The sequence below is a fragment of the Alternaria alternata genome (genome assembly GCF_001642055.1).
Source record: "Alternaria alternata strain SRC1lrK2f unplaced genomic scaffold CC77scaffold_4, whole genome shotgun sequence".
Lineage (NCBI taxonomy): Eukaryota > Fungi > Ascomycota > Dothideomycetes > Pleosporales > Pleosporaceae > Alternaria > Alternaria alternata.
Genome location: NW_017306193.1, coordinates 93983 through 114407, shown reverse-complemented (window position 1 = coordinate 114407; position 20425 = coordinate 93983). Strand labels below are relative to the sequence as shown.

The window sequence follows — 20425 nt, the reverse complement described above, 5'->3', positions numbered from 1 at the left end:
GACTCGAACCAGACTGACGCTCTTGAAGCACGCTTACACTAATACAATCCAACGACACGATCATCCAACGATCGTGTAGTCAAAGTGAAACAAGATTCGATTAAACAAAGGCGTGGTATCTCGAGAAACATAGCTAAGCAAGAAACAGGTCTGAAAGTACCCCTATTACCCATACCAGAAGATCAATAATGCAGTAAACGCCATCCATGCATGCTCTCATCATGAAGCCGTTAACGTCGTCGCTCATTCATCATCGATGCTCAATCCGCCCATTGCGCGTTCAGGATCTTCCCACTTCTTACTCTTAAGAATCCTCATCTTCTTCACAGGGCTCGCAGATCTTTGCTGCGTCTCACGCTCTTTGGCTTCCAACTTGGCCCGTAGCATCTCGTTTTCACGTTCCAGCTCATCGACCCTGTCTCTGAGTTCTGGATCTGGGTCTTCGTAAACCTTGATATCTTGTTTCATCTGTGCCTTTGTTGCTCGGATGACGACGTCGACCTTGGCATCTATGTGTGCTTGCTGGTTGTCTTGCTCGTTGTCCAGGGCTGCTTGCCATCTTCGACGTTCTTGGTCGACGGCTGCTTCCATCTCAAGATAACATTCGTCGCGAATTTCCTGTTCAAGGTCCACCATGTGGTCTTCGGCTGCGGCCCAAGACGATTCGGCTGCTTTCCGGCGAGCTGTCTCTTCGGAAAGGCGAAGGGCGAAGATTTCCATTTCTGCTGTGAGGCGTGCGATCTCGGCGTTGGCATATTCGAGCTCTTCCATGACGACCGAAGGAGTTGTACGGCCTGAAGGAGTCGCGCGGCCTGACGAAGCTGTACCAGGACGCTTGTGTGGCGCACCAGAGAAGATCGTGTCTGAGGTAGACGGCATCCGCGGCACGGTGACCTCGCGAGCCAGGGCTGAGTAGCGAAGGATCTGAGATGTGGCGTTGTAGTCGCCTTTGGGGTCTGCAGTTACGACCATGATGGACTTCTGAGGCTGGCGGTGCGATTGTGCTTGGCGGGCAGAGGCAGGGAATGAGTTTGAGAAAAGCAGTTCGGTAAGCTTGCATTGACGGAATGGCACAATGTTCTAGACGCATGTTAGTCGAAGAATTACAGACATGGATACAAATATGTACCTTAGAGCCTCCTTGGTTATCGGACTGCATCTGCATACACTGACCCAAATACATGAGGGACTCGTTGATCTTGCCAGCTTCGGCAAGTGTCTCGCCCGCAGTTTTGGCATTTCGGGCGCGTTCTGATCCTGCCAGGTCAACGATGGTGAGGTTACTGCTTGACCAGGGACCTTTGCGTTCTGCAGCCCTCTTCTTGATCTCGACATGGAAGAAGCCATGGCTTCGCGAGCTCACAGCATTGCTCCCAGTACCAGTGACTTTGCGCTCCATGAGACCAGTCTCCAGTACCATCATGGCTTCTTCGAAGCTTCCGCAGATGATCTTGGTGAGACCAGCAACAACTTTTCGATCTGGACTTTTCTCAGTATTCTTGAAGAGCAAAGCCCTTCGTTTTACGTTTGGCTGCTTGTTCTTTGCCGTGTTCCCGCTCAACAGATCGAAGATGCGGTCGTTGTATACTTCGTACATGGACATGACGATGGCATATTCTGCGTCGGGGTCTGTGGGTATCTGGATGTCGGCGACAGAAGGCGACGATGGTAGCGTTGACGGACGCGGCATCTTATTTGATTTGTACGTGCTTCCTGTGGAGAATATACTACAGTCCTGTTGTGTCTGTTAGCTGTTGTTTGTGGAAAAGTGCCATGCAGAGCTTCCTGTATCAACTTACTGCCATGGGGGTCTGCGCTCGTGAGTAGCGTCCGGACTGTTCGTCACCGTACATTGAGTCGATGTATGCGGTTGCTGTGAACATTTGCGCTTCAGACACATCTGCTGCTGCCAGTGAAGAGAATGCCGGAGCACCATAGAAGGACTGTACAAGCTGCTCGTCGCATGCTTGGAAGATAGTATCCAGCGTCATCTGGACGAGGCCGCGCTGGGACTTGGTACCAAGGATCGTATGGCTCTGTGGTCACGTCAGTACAAGAAGTCTGGGCTGCTCTTTTCCATTTATATGTACCTTGCCCGATCCAGTGCAGCCCAGGGTTGCCAGCAGTCCGTCTCGCCCGTGGTGGCCTGGTGTGCCCATGACGCCCTCAATCATGGGAACCACACCAGTGCCCTTGAACAAATCCATTTGTCGCGCATCTTCCTCAAAGACTTGTGTAAAGGCGAATCGTTCAACAGCGCGCTTGCGCTTGTCTTGGGTAGGCGGTTGTATGGTGATGTGCGTGGCATGGCTGCTCTCGCTCTCTTCGACGTTGAGGAAGCGCGCACTCCCAGAGTTGGATGGGCGCAGACGCAGAAAGACATCGAACAACGAACTCGAGGGTCGCGACGGAGGCTCCATGTTTGGTTGTGTTTATTTCGTCTTTGGAGATGCAGGCCAAGTGTCAGTCGACTGTGGTGCACCAAATCCATGTGGAGCTGCTCGTGCGCGCGCGTGTCGGTCAACATGGCCAGAACGCCGTTGCCCTGGACAACCAACGCGCCACCCATGACACGCTATGACGCAGTGACATGTGACAGAGAGCGGGGGTGCGGAGTGCAACCAGATTCACTGCTACATGGTCTGGTATCAGCCTACCCATTGGAACAGAAAACACCCCAAATATCATTAGATGTATTTCCCTGGTTGCTTTCGCGAAACATGGACAGTCTACCTGAGACCTATTGAAGATTGACTATGGCGTCCTCAGCCCAAGACATGAATTGCAAGACCAGGAATGGATCTATGCGACAACTCCTCCACTGCGCAGACCTTCCACCTCTTCTTGACTCATACCCAGTGTTTCACCAAGTATCTCGTCCGTATGCTGGCCCAGGGTGGGTGGAGGAAGACGTATGCCAGGCGTCGAATCGGACCATTTCACGGGCGTGTTGACTAGTTTGATAGGTCCGCATGCTGGGTGATCTACTTGCTTGACCATGTCTCTTGCGAGGACTGCGCAAAGCATTAATACACAGAAAGAAACCCACACTAAGCAAAGATTGCAGACATACCGTGTTCGTGGTTCAGTGTATCCTGTACGTCGTTGATAGCAGCGTATGCTATATTCGTTAGTCAAGAACAATTGGGCATATAGTTGATGGTACTTACGCATTCCGCTTCCCTCTAGCAAGTTTAGCAACTCCTGTGTACTCTTCTTTCTCGTCTCTCTTTCAATAAGTTCCTCCAATTCATCCCTGTGTTGAACCCTCAACGCGTTCGTCTTGAATCTATCATCAATAATCCATTCAGGCTTTCCCAGCTTGTTACATAGCACACCATACAGTCTATCGTTACCTCCTCCCAGCAGGATATCCCCGTCAGATGTCTTGAAGGCTTTATACGGTACGATCGACGGGTGTGAGGTCCCCCAGCGCCCAGTGTCGCGCTTCCCACTAATGAGGCAAGAGCTGGCGATATTTGCTAGTGTGGCAACTTGGCAATCTGACAAGGCGACGTCGATATGTTGGCCCTTGCTGCTTGGGTTTCTCAGGCGCCGGAAGAGAGCAGCGATGATGGAGTTGGAGGTGTAGAGACCGGTCGTGAGATCGGTTACTGCTACGCCTACTTTTACAGGTGGCCCATCACGAGCTCCAGTTATATGCATTAGACCCATTTCGCTGAGAAGTGTTAGCATCAGTCGCGCTAAAAAAACATAGGGTCGGAAAAATGTACGCTTCAACCATGACATCGTAGCCTGCTCTGTTTCTGTACGGTCCAGTCTGTCCGTAACCTGTGATGCTGGCGTAGATGATACCCGGATTGATCTTTGAGACGGTGTCATAGTCCATGGCGTACTTTGCCAGAGATCCCGGGAGGTAGTTCTCAACAAGCACGTCACATTCCTTGACCAGACGATGTAGAATGTCTACACCAGCTGGATGCTGGAAGGACAGACCTATCGACCGCTTGTTGCGATTGACCTACTCTTGGTGAGTTTAAAAAGCCAGGGATTCATGATTACACTGACGCCCAGGTAGTATGCACTCTCTCCCGGCCCTTCTTGCTCATCGGTGTACTTGGCGTAGGGCGGCCCCCATGCTCGTGTGTCATCTAGGCATAGCAATTAGTTTGGAAAAAGTATCATGATGTATGCCTCTGCTTACCTCCCCTTGTTGGATGTTCGATTTTGATCACGTCCGCTCTATCAAATTGTCAATCTAGGAATCTTGCAGAATGCCAACCTCGGTTGTTGGTCCGTACAGGGTCATCCGTCGCATACCCAAGATCACCTAGTATTTGCGTGCAATACGGCTGCTGAATATTAGAAGGATTTGTTGTCGTTTCATAAGCTACGACTTACTCCAGCGAGCACTCTTGTCATGTCAAGGACTTTGATGCCGGCAAGAGGTAGATTAGACGCATCTGCACTCGATGCCGCAGTTGCTAGTTGTCGAACATGGCCAGGTCGTGTTCGATTGGACCGCAAAGCCGACAGGCTCGTCTGGAAAGCACAGCTTGAGCGTCTCAATAACATGTTTGTCATTTTAGGTTGAAAGAAGGTACAATCACGACATGTGCCTGGTGACGGAAATGTTTCCACGGCATAGCTAGGTGTTCCCGAAGATGAGCTAGCCAGTTCCGAGGCTCATCGTTAGCTGCAGAACCCCACCAACTTTCTTTCTCCAATTACCCACACCCCACCATGTTTACTGGTCTCGTTGAAACCATTGGCAGTAAGCAACGATGCATTGTCCTTTGCGTTCGGCTCGGCTGATAGTGGCTAGCTGTTGCCGCCCTTGAGAAGCTCGACCAGACGGCCTCGGGAGGCGGCGGGACATCGTTGACCATTTCCGGATGTGAAGACATACTGGGTGATGCCCATTTGGGTGACAGTATCAGCGTCAATGGTATGCTCGCACTAGTCTGATGGAACTCATGGTCTGATTCGGCTAGGAACCTGTCTCACCGTCACCGAATTCACCAAGTCGTCATTCAAGATTGGATGCGCTCCCGAAACACTCCGGCGCACAAACTTGGGGTCGCTGCAAGAGGGCTCCAAAGTCAACCTGGAGCGCGCTGTCTCTGCAGACACGCGCATGGGCGGCCACTTCGTCCAGGGTCATGTCGACACCATCGCCACCATCGAGTCCGTCACGCCCGACGGCAACGCCCTGACTTTCCGCTTCAAACCTCGCGATACTTCGGTGCTACGATACATTGTTGAGAAGGGCTATGTTACCATAGACGGAGCTAGCTTGACTGTAACCAAGGTGCAAGATGGGCCTGAGGGTTGGTGGGAGGTCATGTTGATTGCCTATACGCAGGAAAAAGTAATCACGGCTGGCAAGAAGCCAGGCGACGACGTCAACGTCGAGGTGGACCAGGTCGGCAAATACGTGGAGAAGAGCGTGGCTGGATACTTTGAGGGATCTTCAAACGGCGAGTTTGCGATACTGGAGAAGATGGTTTCAAAATTAGTCGACGAGAGACTGAAGGCTCTTGGGAAGTCATAGACACGCTTGTTGGACAATATGCGACTGCCAAGTCGATAGATTGGCCGTCAATGCCGTAGAAGTCATGGTCCCACACTAGTAGCCAACCAGAACAAAACAATGCGCTTCGACTGTACACATGGTTGCCTTGAAAGGGGCTCATGGGGGTGACTTGCAGCCCCATTGTGGTGGCTTGGACAAAGTGAGGCGCAGCTTTGCTCCTTGTCCAGCACGTATATATTGAGATGACTATCCAATATTCATCTTGAAACACTCGCAGTCATTTTGCGCATGTCCCTTCAAATGGCAAAAACTTGAGAGATTGTGATTTACGTCCGGCCGTTGATACCTAGCTCGCGCGTGGTGCCTTTGTGTCTGTCAATCAGTTGACAGCTGTCAAGCCGCACATCTTCACGTAACCACAGCTTCGACATCTCTATCGACTGTTGAACGACTATTGCTTACATTGCAGGACTAGTCCATGCCATAGTGGAGCAAGTTAGGCAGAAAACTGTTCCGCAGCGCCAGTAGCCGACATGCAGACGAACGATGTCATTAAGTCGGATGCACTGGACACTTCGATATTCATCGTCACGCGAATCGGTATGATGGAAAGGATCTTCTTCTCCTGACAGCGCAGCGCTGCAGCCGTTGTGCCGGAGTGGCGCCTCCGGTTGTCCAGAATAGCATGTTACCCCAGCATCGCAGCACAATTGCGTACAGAAAGCCGGCACTATGGAATTCCAGTCCCTAAAATTGGGGGCCAAACTGGTTGAACAGAAAAGTTGTGTGAAAGAGGAAGCGAGGACTGCGGGCTACATGCAGGCTTGGTAAGGGATTTTGTCGGCATAGGTCATTGGCTTTCTCACCGGCGAGCTGCTGCATAAACACGTCAAGAGCCGACCCTCCTCAAGCGCGCATGCCACCAGAGGTCTACCCCAGACGCTCAACTCGTAGCACCATCGCTTGAGCGACTTCTTGTCCCTTTCTCGCCGATTCTCAGGCGTCTAAAGCATGCGTTGCTACTAATCTTTCGTTTCGGCTATCTACCCTGGCACGCACTCCATCATGGACTGGCGACTTCTCGACTACGCCAAGGAAGCTGAAGAGACCGCAGCAGGCCTTCTCTCGTTTGAAGGAGAAATTCCGCAATATCGCAAGGACATCAGAAGCCATATTGCTGAACTATTCGCCATATCGCACGCTCTGCATGAATTGCACGATGCATTGCAATTGTCCCGCTATGGCAGGTACGCAGGCCACATCCTGAAGGATCTAGAGGTTTGCCTTCCAAGCTTGGGCTACACGCTTGACGACGTGCAAGATATCTTCAATAGGTCCAAGAAGAGCAGACACGCTGCACCAGGTGCTTTTCCGGGCACACCACCATACGCAATTATCTGGGAAGATGCGCTTGCGGATTTCACCTCACAGGGCATGTCCCTGCCCAAAAGATTCGAGACCTTTAGAACGTATCTACAGGGTATGCATGATGCTTTGAAAGGGTAGGTACTAGTAGAAAGGCACTCTAACAGAATGGCTAACTGGCTCCAGGGAGGATGATGAGGCAGAATTGGCTAAATTCAAAGTTCTACTATCAAGATTACTCAAGAAGCAAAAGCCAATGCCGGTCGAATCCTACTTCAGTAGACTTTCGGTACACGGCAATGGGAAGGGCGTTGCTAGGACGCCGCAGCCGCCTTCTCCTAAAGTACCCAGACCGAAGATACACCAACACCCTACGTATCCGGCGCCTCAGTACGCATATCAAGCACCGCAGCTACCACTACCCCATCGATCTCATATTGCACCGACGTGGGGAGGCATAGGAGACATACCGTTCGTCCCACCACCGGTTCCAGAGATCCCTCAGTCGCCCACATATTCGTCTGCATCATCACAGGCTTATTCAAGTCAGTCGACAGACTCTGAGCCGGTCGCTCACTGGGCAATGAAGATATTCGATGGTCGCCACGGTTCCACTCCTTTCCAAAGCCCTGCAGAGCGCACCAAGTGCTTTGGACGAGACGAGCCCCGAGTAATTGAGATGCTAGATAGCGATGGCTTTGAGAAGGTCTTGGAATTACCGTTCGAAGCAACAAATGTCTGGGTAAGGATATACTGGAGAGCTGATGACAACCGCGCACGAATACTCTTCCTCACTATGGATCCCGACGGACATCGCCTGAGACACCAGATCCCAATCACCGCATTGGCACTCCGGCGTGCAGGATCATCCTTGCGGCTCTGCCGGGTCAACCGTGAAGATGGTCGACTTGACCTATGGGCTAGGTTGCGCTTCCCTTTATATGAGCGTGAGTAGACTTGAACTGATGATGCAAAATATTCTGACATTCTCTTAGGCATGGTGTTGTTTTACTGCACCGCCATTGCTATGAAGCGTCAAGATCAAACCGGTATTGCAGAGGGACTGGAAGATGTTTTCGTGCCCGGGGAGAAGATTGTGTTTTCTGGGTAAGTGGGCAGTCGTGGCTTCCTATCTCATGCTGACGCTGTTCAGTGAGACGACTGATAACAGGTATCTCCATGCCTTCCGCATCTACTATGACACAGACTCTGGCTGCGTACGATTCGAGGCTACTGCTCGCCGTGGGCCGCTAAACACGATCCCTATCTGGACTGCATTCGTTACGCAATATGTTGGACGTAGCGACTGGATGAAGCGCGTTGGTCCCGATACAATCCAGTTTGAGAAGCTGCATCCGTATGTTTTCAGTGATGGCTACAGGCTACCCAAAGGCTCTACGGGCAAATACCGGTTGACCTTTACTTCATCAGAAGGTACGTCACTTTCATGCTGCTTACACCGGTGACCGGTCGAAACTGACATGTTGGCTAGATGCGAAGCATTTCAGAGACAGTTTCCATAGCATCCGAGTCTGATCGGCTTTGGGATAAAGCCAGCGCAGCACTCTTCCCTTGACAGACCTGTCCGACACTCGCTGATACATGACGACGTTACGAACAAAACTCATTCACGACTAACGACATGACCTAAACGAAAACACACGACGTAACGACGAGGGCGGTTTCTGCTTTCTGGCACGATATACCCCTCTCAGTGCTTTCTCTAATTCGATTTCACAAATTGCCACGTATCTCTTAATTCTACAAGTAGCTCCACTGTATTTATTGCACTTAGTATAATGGTTCAGAAACGTTGTTTTGCGAGGCGTGGAATCAGCAGTGAAAAACGAAATCGTCGTGGTGTCATGCCTCTTTAAGCCTAGCTTCCAAAGTCTCAGATGCCCCGCTTTCCGAGATTGAGACCCTGGTGTTGAGTCTGTGCTTGGTACTACCAAAACCAAAATTTCCCTATCCTAACTTTTGACCGCAACTGCGCCAGTTTCTGTTCCCTCACTTTTGTTTAATCACAATCCACCTCCTTCTCCTATCCGAATACCAACATGGCGAACCAACAAGAAGCCGGAAAGAAGGACCCCCTCACGGGCATGGCGCACTCTGAGGCGCATTACTTCAACAGGTAGGCATATTTCGAGGGTCCAGATACACGCAGAGTTTCGCTAACATTGTTGCCTGCAGTTACAACCACCATGGTCCGTACCGAGTCGCTCCGATGATATGACTGATACTAATGCGCGTGTCAAGGCATCCACGAGGAAATGCTGGTACGACAGCCCCACCCTGCCCTCTCAGGCTGCTCCTCGCAGCGATCGCGACGCATGGCTAACGGTGCGCGTTTAGAAAGATGAGGTGCGAACCAAGAGCTACCGCGATGCCATCTACCAGAACCCCCACCTTTTCAAGGACAAGGTCGTCCTTGACGTTGGATGCGGTACATCCATTCTCAGCATGTTTGCGCACCCCACCCTATAGCACGCGAGCATGCGTTGATACAATGGTTTAGGTTCGCCGTAAAGGCCGGCGCAAAGCATGTCATTGGTGTGGACATGTCGACCATCATCGACAAGGCCAAGGAGATTGTCGAGGTCAACGGCATGTCGGACAAGATCACCCTGCTCCAGGGCAAGATGGAGGAGGTCGTACTACCTTTCGACAAGGTCGACATTATAATATCCGAGTGGATGGGCTACTTCTTGCTCTACGAATCCATGTTGGACACGGTTCTGTACGCACGCGACAAGTACCTTGTCAAGGACGGCTTGATCTTCCCCGACAAGGCCACCATCTTCATGGCTGGTATCGAGGATGGCGACTACAAGGAGGAGAAGATTGGATGTAAGCAATGCACAACTCCGACTCTCATAAAATTTTGCTGACTCAAGCAGTCTGGGACAACGTCTGGGGCTTCGACTACTCTCCCCTCAAGGCAACCGCCATCACCGAGCCCCTCGTCGACACCGTCGACATCAAGGCCGTCGTCACCGACCCCTCGCCTGTCATCACCCTTGATCTCTACACTTGCACTGTCGCCGACCTCGCTTTCCGGTTACCGTACGAGCTCAAGGTGCGTCGTAGCGACTTTGTCCACGCCGTCATCGCCTGGTTCGACATTGAGTTCGCCGCCTGCCACAAGCCCATCCGCTTCTCCACCGGTCCCCACACAAAGTACACTCACTGGAAGCAGACAGTCTTTTACCTCAAGGATGTGCTCACAGTCGAGGAGGGCGAAACCATTAGCGGCATTCTAGAGAACAAGCCCAACGAGAAGAACCACCGCGATTTGGACATTAACATCTCATACAAGCTCGAGTCGAGCGATATGCACAGACAAGCGTCTGGCGAGGCCCAGTACAAGATGTGCTAGTTGGTGTCTTGCGTGTACAGTGAGATTTGGGACGGCGTCACTACCGTTCGGGCAATGAGACGCCTGTGTCTTACATGATAGACTTAATCGGCGTTTGGGCAAGGGTTTCGCATACCAAAAATTTAGGGTAGCATGAGCATGTGTGAATGAGTTACGAAGCAGGGACCAATCTATCATTGGGAATTCCTCCCCTACAACCAATATTGCTGTCCTCGACTATGAGACGTGATGTATGAGCCAAGACTTCCAACTATGCATGAGCGACAGATGAGAGATACAGGTACCATTGGAAGAAGGCTAAACTCCGTTACTACGATGCTATGTTACGCTTGCAAGCGGGGGTATATATGTATGCAAAGCTTAAATCCCAATAATGCTCCGCTTCTAACTGCCTAGCCAATATGGCTGCGAAAAAAAAGCTCTCAAGTACGCCGTGCATGATTACCATGATATCCAGTAGACCTCTTCGCCAATGAAGCTCAACCTAAATCGCCAATCTTCTGATATACTTGAACCGAAACTGCCCACAATACACTGCCGTTCACTTCTAGTAGTCGTAGCTTTCATTACCAAACCCTTCATCGTCGTCTTCCAGGTAGTTGTGCTCCAAATCTTCTTCCTCTTCTGCCTCTTGCATCTCCTCCTCCTCCTCCTCTTCTTCTTCTTCCTCACCCTCCGCATCAACGTTTGTAGCCTGCTGTACAGCACCTGGTGCGTTGGAAGACGGACTGGCACCCTGTCCACTACCAGATGGACTCGCTGAAGTTTGGCCACCGGGGAATAGCTCCTTGAGCCGATCGTAGTTGATGTGATTACTGAAAGCTTTGGCGCGCTTCTTAAGCATCTTGTGAGCAGCGTCCGCTGCACTAGTTGCCGGCTGGCCTTCAAGAACATTACCGTCACCCATTTGGTGGTGTTTGCGCTTCTGCTTGGGTTTCTTGGGCTTGTCTTCCGCGGCTTCAAGTTCGGCTTCCAACATCTTCGTCTGTTGGGCGCGCAGCCAATCTTCGTTTTCCGTGATCCAGATAGCTTCCTTGCGGCGGACTTCTTCCGGGGCAAGGATGCAGGTCGCAACGTCTGGGTCATCATTGAATTCGTCTTCACCGACTTCAGGATCCAAACTCACGGGGACGACATCGCGGGTGTCAGCAGCAACGCGGGCCATCTCTGCTGCTGTCCAACCAGAGCGCCTAAGAAGCTCGTGGTCTTCGCTGTTGGCGATCTCCTTGAAGATACCCTCCCAATCCTTGATGGTGCTTGTGACTTCATCCTCCAGATCCTGCTCAATTTCAAGATCTTCTTCGTCGATGACGACGGGTACCCGTTTCTTTGGTGGTCGGCCACGCTTCTTGGGCATGACAAAGTCTGGATCGGTGGTCTCACCAGCCTCAAGTTCTTCAACTGCAGAAGCAACCGACTCCACGACCGCCTCGTTGTTACCATCGAACGCTTCTATTTCAGCGGACGGATCGCTGTCCTGTGTGTCAAGGGTTTCAGTTTGTGTTCCGGCCGGCTGAGACGAACCATCATTCGACTTGCGCCTCTTGCTTGTGCGTTTTGGTGCTGTATCCTCGCCTGGTTCAACTTCGCTACCGGCTGACTCGTTCTGTGGGGGTGCAACATCACTTCCTTCACGGGCCCGTTGCTTCTTTTTCTCCTTGCGCTCTTCCTTCTCTGCGCGCCTCCAGATGGCAGGAGGCTGAGCCTTAACCTTGAGGCGGGGTCCAAACTCTCGGAACTGATTGACCGTCAGAGCCGCGCTCTGTGTTCTCTTGTATTCGTATAAGCGGGATGTGATGGTAGAATCGGCGACCTTGACTACGTAGACGACCTCTCGAATGGTTCGACGGAAGTTGTTCATACGGGCGGCTATGATGATACAAGCACCGCAAAGCCCAGCCGGCTGACGACCTTGTACCATCCAATCTCGATTCATTCGCTTGAGGACCTTACAGGCGTCGTCGGCAACTCTGTGAGAGTCATCTCCAAACTCCAGTTTTCGACAGTACTTTAGCATCAAAGGCTCGATCTCCTGGACGGCCTTGGTGCCCACAAGCTGTGCTGGATCCTCCTCTTTTAGCATCTCCAGAAATTGTTTGTACGTATCTCCCAAAGCCCAGACGTTTGTTTGAATCTTCTCGGCCAAGTCGATAAGCATAAGCGTATTCTCGGGTTGTCTCCGCGCAGCCATGTAGATGGAGACAGCAGCGACGTTCCTCATGCGGCGACCTTGAATGAATCTATGGTTCATGGCGAGCTTGTACCACATGAAGGCTTGCTCTATGACGGCCTCGCGCTGATTGAGAGATGCGCCGAGAGCTTGGATAGAATTTTTGCCACTCATCGCAGCCTGTTCCCTGCTCTCCATGCCGCCCAAGCCTCGCATAGTCCCGCCCATGGAGTTTGCATGTCGCTGGTTCGCGTGGATGAAGCCACCCTCGACAATGGCTGCTCCGCCCGAAGTTTCGCCAAAAGTAACCTCGGAGACGATGTTGCTTTCGTTGTGGACATGACCGCAGTTGTAGCACATGACTTCATTGTCTGAAGTGTCGATTTGGGGGTCGGAACAGCAAGTGTATGTGCGTTTGGCGGCTTGGGGCGCAGCGACCTGAGGCGCCTGTCTTCGTTGCGTTGCTTTGGACTGGTAGTGATAGGAATCGTTGAGGCCCCGAAGCCGCTGGACCGGCGCCCTTGCGACCTGGGGTGCCGACATTTTGCGTGTACTCGGATATGTGGCGTGGGTGCAAACGAGTGTTGAGTCGACTCGGACAAGAAACTATTGAGGGTAAGAAATAGAGTCGAGCCAGCACGAATAAGACGCGGTACCGCGGGAGGGGCAGCACTAGCCATGACTGGCGCCAAGTGGGGTACGCTTTCCCTGTTACGGCCTTGAGCTCTGCACCTTGAGCTGCGAACACCCAGCCAACACGGCGACTTTCACCCTAGTCACAGATGTACACATCGGGCTCTCGGTCGTAGGGACGGTTTCATGTGCATCGCAATGCAGCTTCACGATGGAAGCGAACCGATATGACGTTCTTCTGCGCCTGCATACCATTTCTTCGATTGCAATGCACCGCCAGCGTGTCCACATACTCGGGCATGTTTAGGTACATAGCTTTCAGATATAGGCCAATCTAGCAGGATGCCATCGACATGTAACCTTTGAGTACTCCTGACAAATCGTCCAAGTCAACCGATACCTCCTTGCGCGGTACCTGCAGCAAAGCAATAGCAGTGCAACGCTTGTGTGCCCTCATCCCGGGGCTCCAATGCGGGTGATGACCACATGGCCAATGATTGGCTAACCACAACACACCCGAACAGCCCGAACTAAGCCATTGAGCAAAAGCCCGCAAAAGCCCTGGTTTCCCAGCCTCCTTGATAGGGCTTGCGTAGGTTGTGTGTATTTCATCCGGGCCCCCGTCTCTGGGCCCCCGCTCGCAAGCTTCTCCATAGCTTCCAGCTCTCGCCCTACCCCAAAACACTACTTTGACCTACCAACTTTTGCCAATTTGCCCCAGAACAATACCATGTCTACAAGAAAGAGGAAGAACGAAGAGGAGGAGCTTGTCGCCCTCCCAAGTGACGAGAGTGATGAGGAAGAAGAGTAAGTGAGCACTTCCTTGACGTCATGGCTCTGTACCTCCCGTCGCATGCACCTTTCTTGCTGGCATTGAACCGCTCTTTATCATTTGAGCGAATTCATGCCTTTGGTCACGCTTCCAAGCTCTACCCAAGTTTTGCATACATCGAAGCGACGTTGCGAGCTTGCTGAGTGACCGGAACAATTGACATGATCGCGCTCCGCAACAACGCTCCGGATAGCCCCAATTTGGCGTTCCCCTTCGATGCCCACGTCGGTCACAATGTGAATGCTTGTGATCGCAAGCCAATGAACGTCCTCATCTATGAAACAAGATTAACATTCCGCCTCATAGATACGCCGAATCTGAAGGCTCAAACTTCAATTCCGACGACTCTGACGCCGAAGAGCCCCGTAAGTCATTTCCATCCTTCAACATCCTTGTATCTCATTTCATCTGACATGGCCACAGCACCCAAGAAGAAGACCAAGCGCACCAAGCCCAAAGACGATGAGGATGACGAAGACGAGGAGGAGGAAGACGATGTAAGCGACGATGATGATGACGATGCCGCGGTGCCTGAGGAAGATGACGATGACGATGAGGACGCCAATCCCAAAGCCAAGAAACCAGCTGGCGCAGAGAAAGATCGGAAAGTCAAGACGACAGGCAAGGCTGATCCCGTACCTGTGGTCGACGATGATGACGACGACGAGTAGAGATGTAATGCCAACATGCGTAGTAGCCATATAGCAACCCTGGCTGGCGAGATAGAATGTAATGGGCTTCGACTGAGAACTTTGTTCAATTCACATCTAAATTCATACTACGTAATAATTTCCTGTTGAAAGTGCTGACTTTCTACACCCATCTTTGATACCTCTTTGTCTGGCGGAACTCCTGCTTCCACTGTGTGTAACGTTCAGACCTCTTTTGCGCAGCCGTCGCGTTTCTTGGAGGGATACTATCCCACGAAACAGCGTACGTAGCCGTCATGTGCGCAATAGCCTTGGTGAACTCAATCCAAGCATCCAGGTTCAGGTTGTTGACTGTATCACCGTCCTCGTGGTAGTTCACATCGTAAGGTACGCCAGCACCGCCACCAAACATTTCGGCTTCTTCTTCAGTCTTGATGCCTTCAGCTCCGCCTGCGATTCCACCAGCTGCGATGCCAGCTTCAAGGAAGGGACCATAATCCGAACGACCATCGAATTCTATCTCAGTGTGGTTGAGACCGATGCTGTCAAAGTACGCAGCAAACTCGTGCTCAGCCTCGGCGGATCCAGTAGGACCGCTGAGGTTGTAAGCGGAACCATCGCCATCGTAGATCTGATAGGCAAAGTTGGGAGATGCCATCATATCAAAATCAAGCATGAGACGAATCTTGTCCCTCTCGTCTTGAGGCAGCTCATGCACGTAGTATTCGGCGCCTAGCAGACCAGCCTCTTCCGCAGTCCACCAACTGAATCGCACGGCGTTGTTAACAGTATAGTTGGTAAGTTGGAGAGCAATCTCCAGAATAGACATAGAACCTGAACCGTTGTCGTTGATACCTGGACCGGCTGTAACTGAGTCGGAGTGACCGCTAACATGGATGACATTGTCGTGGTCACCAGCCTTAGTCTCAGCAATAAGGTTGCGAGTGTTGTAGACGGTAGCGTTTGTCCACATATCCACGGTGATGTCCACACCAGCTTCAAGTTGGGCGAGAAGGGACTCTCCTTGGCCAAGGGTGATGCCAGCAACAGGGACGAAATCGCCCTCAGGGTACAAGACTTGCAATGAATATCCTTCAAGAGTACCCTCAGCGTTATTCCATGCCACGACGCCGAGAGCACCTTTAGCAGCTGCGAGTTGCACCTTCTCACCATATGAGCAGTTACCACGCTGGATCAAAGCGAGGGAGCCCTCGAGGGTTTCAGGGAAGTCCTCCTAGGTAGTGTTAATGTTGCTCGTGAAGATGCAGTAATTTGTCTTACCTCATTACATCCAAGACTAGGGATAGCAACAAGCGGGCCGGTCACATTACCACCTGGAGCAAGCGTCACAGCGAAAGCCTCGATAGTCTTGTTGTTGGCGCTGAGGGTGGCATTATACCCAATGGAGAGTGGCACATCTTGGGTATATACGTCGTAATAGTCTGAGAACGCTTCAAGTTCCCCTTTGATGTATTCGACCGTGTCTTCGTGGCCCTGGCTGCCAATGACGCGATTCTTGCCGGGGGTACTGTATGCAATCTCTTGGAGCTTCTCTGCTCTTGCGTACAAGTTGTCGATGTGAAGAGCGTTACGCAGAGATTGCTATTGCGCGAATTAGTGGAGAGAAGAGCATGTTGTCATAAATCGCATACCGAATCGACAAGCGTCTTGTACTGACGAGGCTGGATAGCTGCGGCATCTACTGCTGCAGCGCATGCAGCAGCCACGGCGATTGACTTCAAGACAGCCATTGTAGTTGAACAGTGAGCAATGAAAGGCAGTGGTTTTTCGCAACTTGCCGGGTACGTTGCGCAATTTATGCTTGTTACCATCTCTCCATCGCTGTGTCCGGCCCAGCGACCAGGAACATAGATCCTGCTGACGTCTTTGCATACTGTGCTCTTTCGACCTGCTGCATACGGACAAGTTGAGCCGGTAATATACGAAGCTTACGCTGTACCCGCCAATAACGGAGTGGAGCCGAGCGAAGAAGCACACGAGCCATGTCAAGACGTGATAAGAGGCCTTGGTAGGCTTGAAAATGGTGTCGTGCCAAGGATGCCAAGAGCCACTTTACTCTTGTTGTGGTCTTGAAGGAGGAGAATCTTGTCTAAAAGACGGCTGGCGGTAGCAAACCGGACGCCAGTGGAGTTGGAAGTCGATCCAGGCCGAGAGGCCGAGCACGAGAACCGAGCTTGAAGATAGTGCAGTTATGTGATGTACAGTTCGAAAAACGTCTTGCAGATGGCAGATGGCAGATTCGGCGGCTGTTGAGCTCGGGGCCAGGTATGATGGGCGGGGATTCAAGCGAACCTTGGAAGACTGTTCTTAGCGCATCGCCACGGACCCTGCTGTCTCGGTACCTACTGCGCGTTGCGCTCCCGAGGTCACTACACTACAGCGACTTGTGAGATGGATACACAATCTAGACAGGTATTGTCTCCGCCGGCCACTCCTTCGACAGATTGCGCGTGTTCTGCATCGGGTGCCAACGTGATCACAACCGCCTCCAGCTACGACATGGTCCCAGCGGCAAATGCTGGTGCTCACAGCACGGAACCTGACCATGCGGGTAGTTTCGAAGGACTCCCCATGGCACTGAATCCATACATGGACGACATGCTTTGTCAACCGACATTCCACCTCTTCATGGAACTACCCATCGTACGAATATTATCGCGCTCATGGTTTGGTGTTCATACACTAACTCTTGTGTATCGCTAGGAACTGCGTTGCTTGGTTTACGATCAGTACTTCTTAGAAGAAAAGAGTTCGATAGCCTGTCGGAACTGGCCTCACTTGCAATTCTCTCAAGAGTACGAGCGTTCGATCCGACTCAAAAGGAGGACTGCTCCGTTTCTTCCCTCTCTTTGCCTTGTCAACAAGAAGCTGCAAAGTGAACTTCTCCATTGTCTGTTGGAGGCAGCTCATTTCGAATTTGACGATGGTGTAGTCCTTGGTCGTATCCTGGTCTTGTTGGCCGACTGTTCCTTGCGACTCCATCTTACAGTCCGAAAGGCTACAATAGGAAACGTTAATGGACAACGGAAGCGCCTTCTTTTCGGATCTGAAAACAGAGAAAGCCAAACTGATGCTCGTAAACTTGCGCAAGAATGTAACAACCTCTTGTGTTCTACGATGCCATACTTGCCAGAACTTCGCGAGCTCAATCTCAAACTGTACGCGCCATTACTGTTTGGGGACACACTCTGGAACGGTTTCCAAATTACACCTATATATTCACTTGCAGTGGATAACTATCTATGTGGTTTCGAACTGGATGCCATCCTTGGTTTGGGCAGACTGGAAAAGCTTAGCATCACAGGCATCAGTGGCGATTGCAACAAAATTGACCAGATCAATCGTACCGGCAACATTATCATCGACGATGGTAAGTCGAGGAACCTTACAGCCATCCTGGACCTCTGTGAACAGATCAAACATGGTTTCATTATACAAAAACGCAGCGTGGTGATCAGAGCTCATCTTCGATATGCCGTCAATAAGGGTACAGAGGAAACACTCTGGTGATACAAGGAGATGACACCGAGCCAGATGGTACTACAGGATAGCGAGACAGGACGACGTGAGACCAAGCGACGTTGATGGGCTGGGTTACCAAGGTGCTTGCGCTAACTGCTTTGGGCAAAGCATAGCTAGCCCGAAGTCAGCGAAGTGTCTACGAATACAAACTCTCGAGGTATTTGATGCATCAGACATATACTCTACTCGTTAGACCGTGACAATGCATGCGGAGTCCTCTATGTATACATAGTATCTTGCTGCTGTTAGTGTCAAAGCACGTTCATTGCCATACGTTGCCAAATGAGCAGACCACAAACACTTGAGAAGCGCGGTACTCTATTCAGTTTCTCATCGAATATCAAAACATTACGATGGTAATTGTAGTGCCTCAATCTTTGCACTAGATTCCCGTCCTTCTATCAGTTCAGACAGAACAAGCCCAGTGCCGGGCGCATGTGATATACCCCAAGCACCATGGCCCGCCGCTATATAGACACCTCCATTCTCTCCGTCTTTGGTCTTGGTGCCTCCAAGCTTGTCGTCTGGTATTCGCGATACGATAGGTCGACCGCTGGACGTGACTGGACGGAAGCACTACCTCGAAAGTTAGTATATGTCTAGAATCCTACCCCTAGGATAGTGACGTACCAAGCCTTCTCTCAAGACCTCCATGTCCTTTCCCGGAACATTCATCATCATAGCTTTTGCGCACTGTCTCAACTGGGCAATGGCCTTGTCATTAGCCTTGACATCCGTCGCAACATCTGGTAGCGGTATGCTTGTGCTATTCAGTCCTGCCAGGTACAGTTCTCCACCCAGTCTCGCAAACCATTCTGGTGAGAAGCCAAGTGTATCTGTTGCAAAGACTGCGTGGCAGACTTCCTTATCGAGCTCTTCGGGTTTGTGGTGTGGATTTCGGACGAGCAGCGAGTGGCCGGCTAACGAGGAAACAGGGATGCGTGCTTTGGACGACGGGAAGAGGGTGCTGAAAACACGAGGAGACCAGGCGCCAGAAGTGATAACGAGGCGAGTACACGGCACTGTTACAGATTGTCAGTCGCCATGTGAAAGTCGAAGTTGTCGACTGGGATCTTACACTCTGTGTCCGACTCAGCGTCATCGCTCGTTGAGATCCTCAAGCCACATAAGACGTCGTCGGCGTCTTTGATGATTGCTGTCGCCCTCGCAGGCTGATGTATCCGTACTCCCCTTTCCTTGACCTCTTTAAGCAGCCATTGGCAGAATCTCAAGGGATCGATCTGTGCCGTAGTACCATCCCGACTGATGACCTCCATGATGCCTTCCTGTGTACGCCGAAGCCATTCTGGGCCGGCAGCCTGCTCTTCCCAGGGCTTGTTGTGGTTCGCTAGCTGTGCTCTGCTCGTCCCATTCTCAAGCCAGTCCTCGCCGCTGCCGCCGATGGCTGACTCGCTGTCTTGCGAGAGGGAGATGCCAGTCGACTGCGAGTAACCCCATGTTGAGCGTCCAGAGTGCGCATTGGCAAAGTCGGCGTGAAGCTTGAAGGACAACGCGCCAAGCGAAGATACCGACGGGGCGAACCCTGATTTGTAGTCAGATAATGCGATCAGGGTATAGATGACGCGCCGCGCCCATCCCAGACGCGACGGAAGCTTCCCATACGTACAGTCAGCACTGAGGAACCCCGCAGCAAGGCCAGACGCGCATTGGAACAACTCCGGACTTGAATCAATCAGGTGAATTGTCTTTGGGTCTGTCGCTCCACTCTCTGTGAGGTAGTACGCGGTACACAAGCCGATGATACCGCAGCCCAAGATGGCAATGTCGTTGGTGTTTTCCCCGCAGGAACTATAATCTACACCTGGCATACTGAACTTCACGCCTGGCAAATCGAGGGACAACGTAACAGCGAAACGAACAAGTCGACGCCTCCATGCCCGAGCCGCCCGCCGCCAGACCTTTAAAGGTGCCAATAACTCCTCTTCGTCTAGGCTGGCGCACAAACGCCGTCTCACATCACAGCATAATCATCATGTGTTGGATCATGTTCCTATCCACCTCCGACGCAAAACATCGTACGAGCTGTTCCGCATACCTTTGCTGATCCACTCCGCACCCTAGTCGACGTCCCAAACTCGGGTAAGTAGCATGACCGACATGGCCTGATTTTCTCCAGAACACCCTCTGGAGCCCGGCCTTCCGCCGCTTTAGATTACCGCTGGTCCGACTAACTGATGCAAGACTCGGATCATCTGCACACTTTGACGTCCATTGTACGTCCGGCTATTGGATGCCATCGTATCATCACGAGAGTTAAGGAACGCGAAACCCCTGCATCGCATATATGGGACAAGCAAGAAGACGCGTACATTGAAGAGCTTGTGTGGTGCAT

General features: G+C 51.7%; 9 protein-coding genes across 9 annotated transcripts; 5 read left to right on the top strand and 4 right to left on the bottom strand.

Moving 5' to 3' along the window:
• Positions 1–15: 15 nt before the first annotated feature.
• CC77DRAFT_1038151 (CoA-transferase family III) lies at positions 16–4545 on the bottom strand (the record flags this gene model as incomplete). Its single annotated transcript, XM_018527098.1, has 12 exons — positions 16–1080; positions 1130–1735; positions 1800–2036; positions 2091–2414; positions 2812–3014; positions 3074–3121; positions 3171–3679; positions 3735–3982; positions 4030–4112; positions 4166–4203; positions 4282–4313; positions 4363–4545. 12 exons carry the CDS (start codon positions 4543–4545, stop codon positions 244–246), a joined length of 3348 nt encoding a protein of 1115 aa, XP_018389007.1. The 3' UTR covers positions 16–243.
• Positions 4546–4704: 159 nt separating this feature from the next.
• Positions 4705–5515, top strand: CC77DRAFT_929501 (Lumazine-binding protein; the record flags this gene model as incomplete). The annotated part of the gene is made up of 3 exons (XM_018534106.1): positions 4705–4735; positions 4787–4909; positions 4956–5515. The coding sequence occupies 3 exons, from the start codon at positions 4705–4707 to the stop codon at positions 5513–5515; spliced, it is 714 nt and encodes a 237-aa protein (XP_018389006.1).
• Positions 5516–6562: 1047 nt separating this feature from the next.
• CC77DRAFT_928797 (hypothetical protein) lies at positions 6563–8398 on the top strand (the record flags this gene model as incomplete). Its single annotated transcript, XM_018534075.1, has 5 exons — positions 6563–6999; positions 7049–7809; positions 7858–7969; positions 8016–8296; positions 8355–8398. 5 exons carry the CDS (start codon positions 6563–6565, stop codon positions 8396–8398), a joined length of 1635 nt encoding a protein of 544 aa, XP_018389005.1.
• Positions 8399–8798: 400 nt separating this feature from the next.
• Positions 8799–10358, top strand: CC77DRAFT_613906 (S-adenosyl-L-methionine-dependent methyltransferase). The gene is made up of 6 exons (XM_018532450.1): positions 8799–8999; positions 9059–9072; positions 9125–9144; positions 9221–9330; positions 9384–9715; positions 9766–10358. The coding sequence occupies exons 1-6, from the start codon at positions 8923–8925 to the stop codon at positions 10242–10244; spliced, it is 1032 nt and encodes a 343-aa protein (XP_018389004.1). The 5' UTR covers positions 8799–8922; the 3' UTR covers positions 10245–10358.
• A 163-nt stretch (positions 10359–10521) lies between these two features.
• On the bottom strand, positions 10522–13021 carry CC77DRAFT_1017234 (hypothetical protein). Its single transcript, XM_018524363.1, has one exon. It carries the CDS (start codon positions 12955–12957, stop codon positions 10792–10794), a length of 2166 nt encoding a protein of 721 aa, XP_018389003.1. The 5' UTR covers positions 12958–13021; the 3' UTR covers positions 10522–10791.
• Positions 13022–13692: 671 nt separating this feature from the next.
• CC77DRAFT_1091793 (hypothetical protein) lies at positions 13693–14610 on the top strand. The gene is made up of 3 exons (XM_018529592.1): positions 13693–13854; positions 14186–14244; positions 14303–14610. Exons 1-3 carry the CDS (start codon positions 13778–13780, stop codon positions 14548–14550), a joined length of 384 nt encoding a protein of 127 aa, XP_018389002.1. The 5' UTR covers positions 13693–13777; the 3' UTR covers positions 14551–14610.
• Positions 14611–14692: 82 nt separating this feature from the next.
• Positions 14693–16280, bottom strand: CC77DRAFT_1028613 (Zn-dependent exopeptidase; the record flags this gene model as incomplete). The annotated part of the gene is made up of 3 exons (XM_018526457.1): positions 14693–15763; positions 15811–16131; positions 16182–16280. 3 exons carry the CDS (start codon positions 16278–16280, stop codon positions 14693–14695), a joined length of 1491 nt encoding a protein of 496 aa, XP_018389001.1.
• A 769-nt stretch (positions 16281–17049) lies between these two features.
• CC77DRAFT_1091791 (hypothetical protein) lies at positions 17050–18060 on the top strand (the record flags this gene model as incomplete). The annotated part of the gene is made up of 2 exons (XM_018529591.1): positions 17050–17193; positions 17254–18060. 2 exons carry the CDS (start codon positions 17050–17052, stop codon positions 18058–18060), a joined length of 951 nt encoding a protein of 316 aa, XP_018389000.1.
• Positions 18061–18420: 360 nt separating this feature from the next.
• On the bottom strand, positions 18421–19901 carry CC77DRAFT_1028612 (FAD dependent oxidoreductase; the record flags this gene model as incomplete). Its single annotated transcript, XM_018526456.1, has 4 exons — positions 18421–18648; positions 18703–19094; positions 19151–19615; positions 19700–19901. 4 exons carry the CDS (start codon positions 19899–19901, stop codon positions 18421–18423), a joined length of 1287 nt encoding a protein of 428 aa, XP_018388999.1.
• Between the last annotated feature and the right edge of the window lie 524 nt (positions 19902–20425).

What these genes read in the sequence shown, in the direction of transcription:
- CC77DRAFT_613906 (XM_018532450.1), top strand. Translation starts at nt 8,923, where the DNA reads ATGGCGAACCAACAAGAAGCCGGAAAGAAGGACCCCCTCACGGGCATG. An exon ending in GGTACATCCATTCTCAGCAT is followed by an intron (nt 9,331 to 9,383) that starts GTTTGCGCACCC and finishes ACAATGGTTTAG; the next exon opens with GTTCGCCGTAAAGGCCGGCG. An exon ending in CAAGGAGGAGAAGATTGGAT is followed by an intron (nt 9,716 to 9,765) that starts GTAAGCAATGCA and finishes TGACTCAAGCAG; the next exon opens with TCTGGGACAACGTCTGGGGC.
- CC77DRAFT_1091793 (XM_018529592.1), top strand. Translation starts at nt 13,778, where the DNA reads ATGTCTACAAGAAAGAGGAAGAACGAAGAGGAGGAGCTTGTCGCCCTC. An exon ending in GAGAGTGATGAGGAAGAAGA is followed by an intron (nt 13,855 to 14,185) that starts GTAAGTGAGCAC and finishes TCCGCCTCATAG; the next exon opens with ATACGCCGAATCTGAAGGCT. An exon ending in CTCTGACGCCGAAGAGCCCC is followed by an intron (nt 14,245 to 14,302) that starts GTAAGTCATTTC and finishes ACATGGCCACAG; the next exon opens with CACCCAAGAAGAAGACCAAG.
- CC77DRAFT_1017234 (XM_018524363.1), bottom strand. Translation starts at nt 12,957, where the DNA reads ATGTCGGCACCCCAGGTCGCAAGGGCGCCGGTCCAGCGGCTTCGGGGC.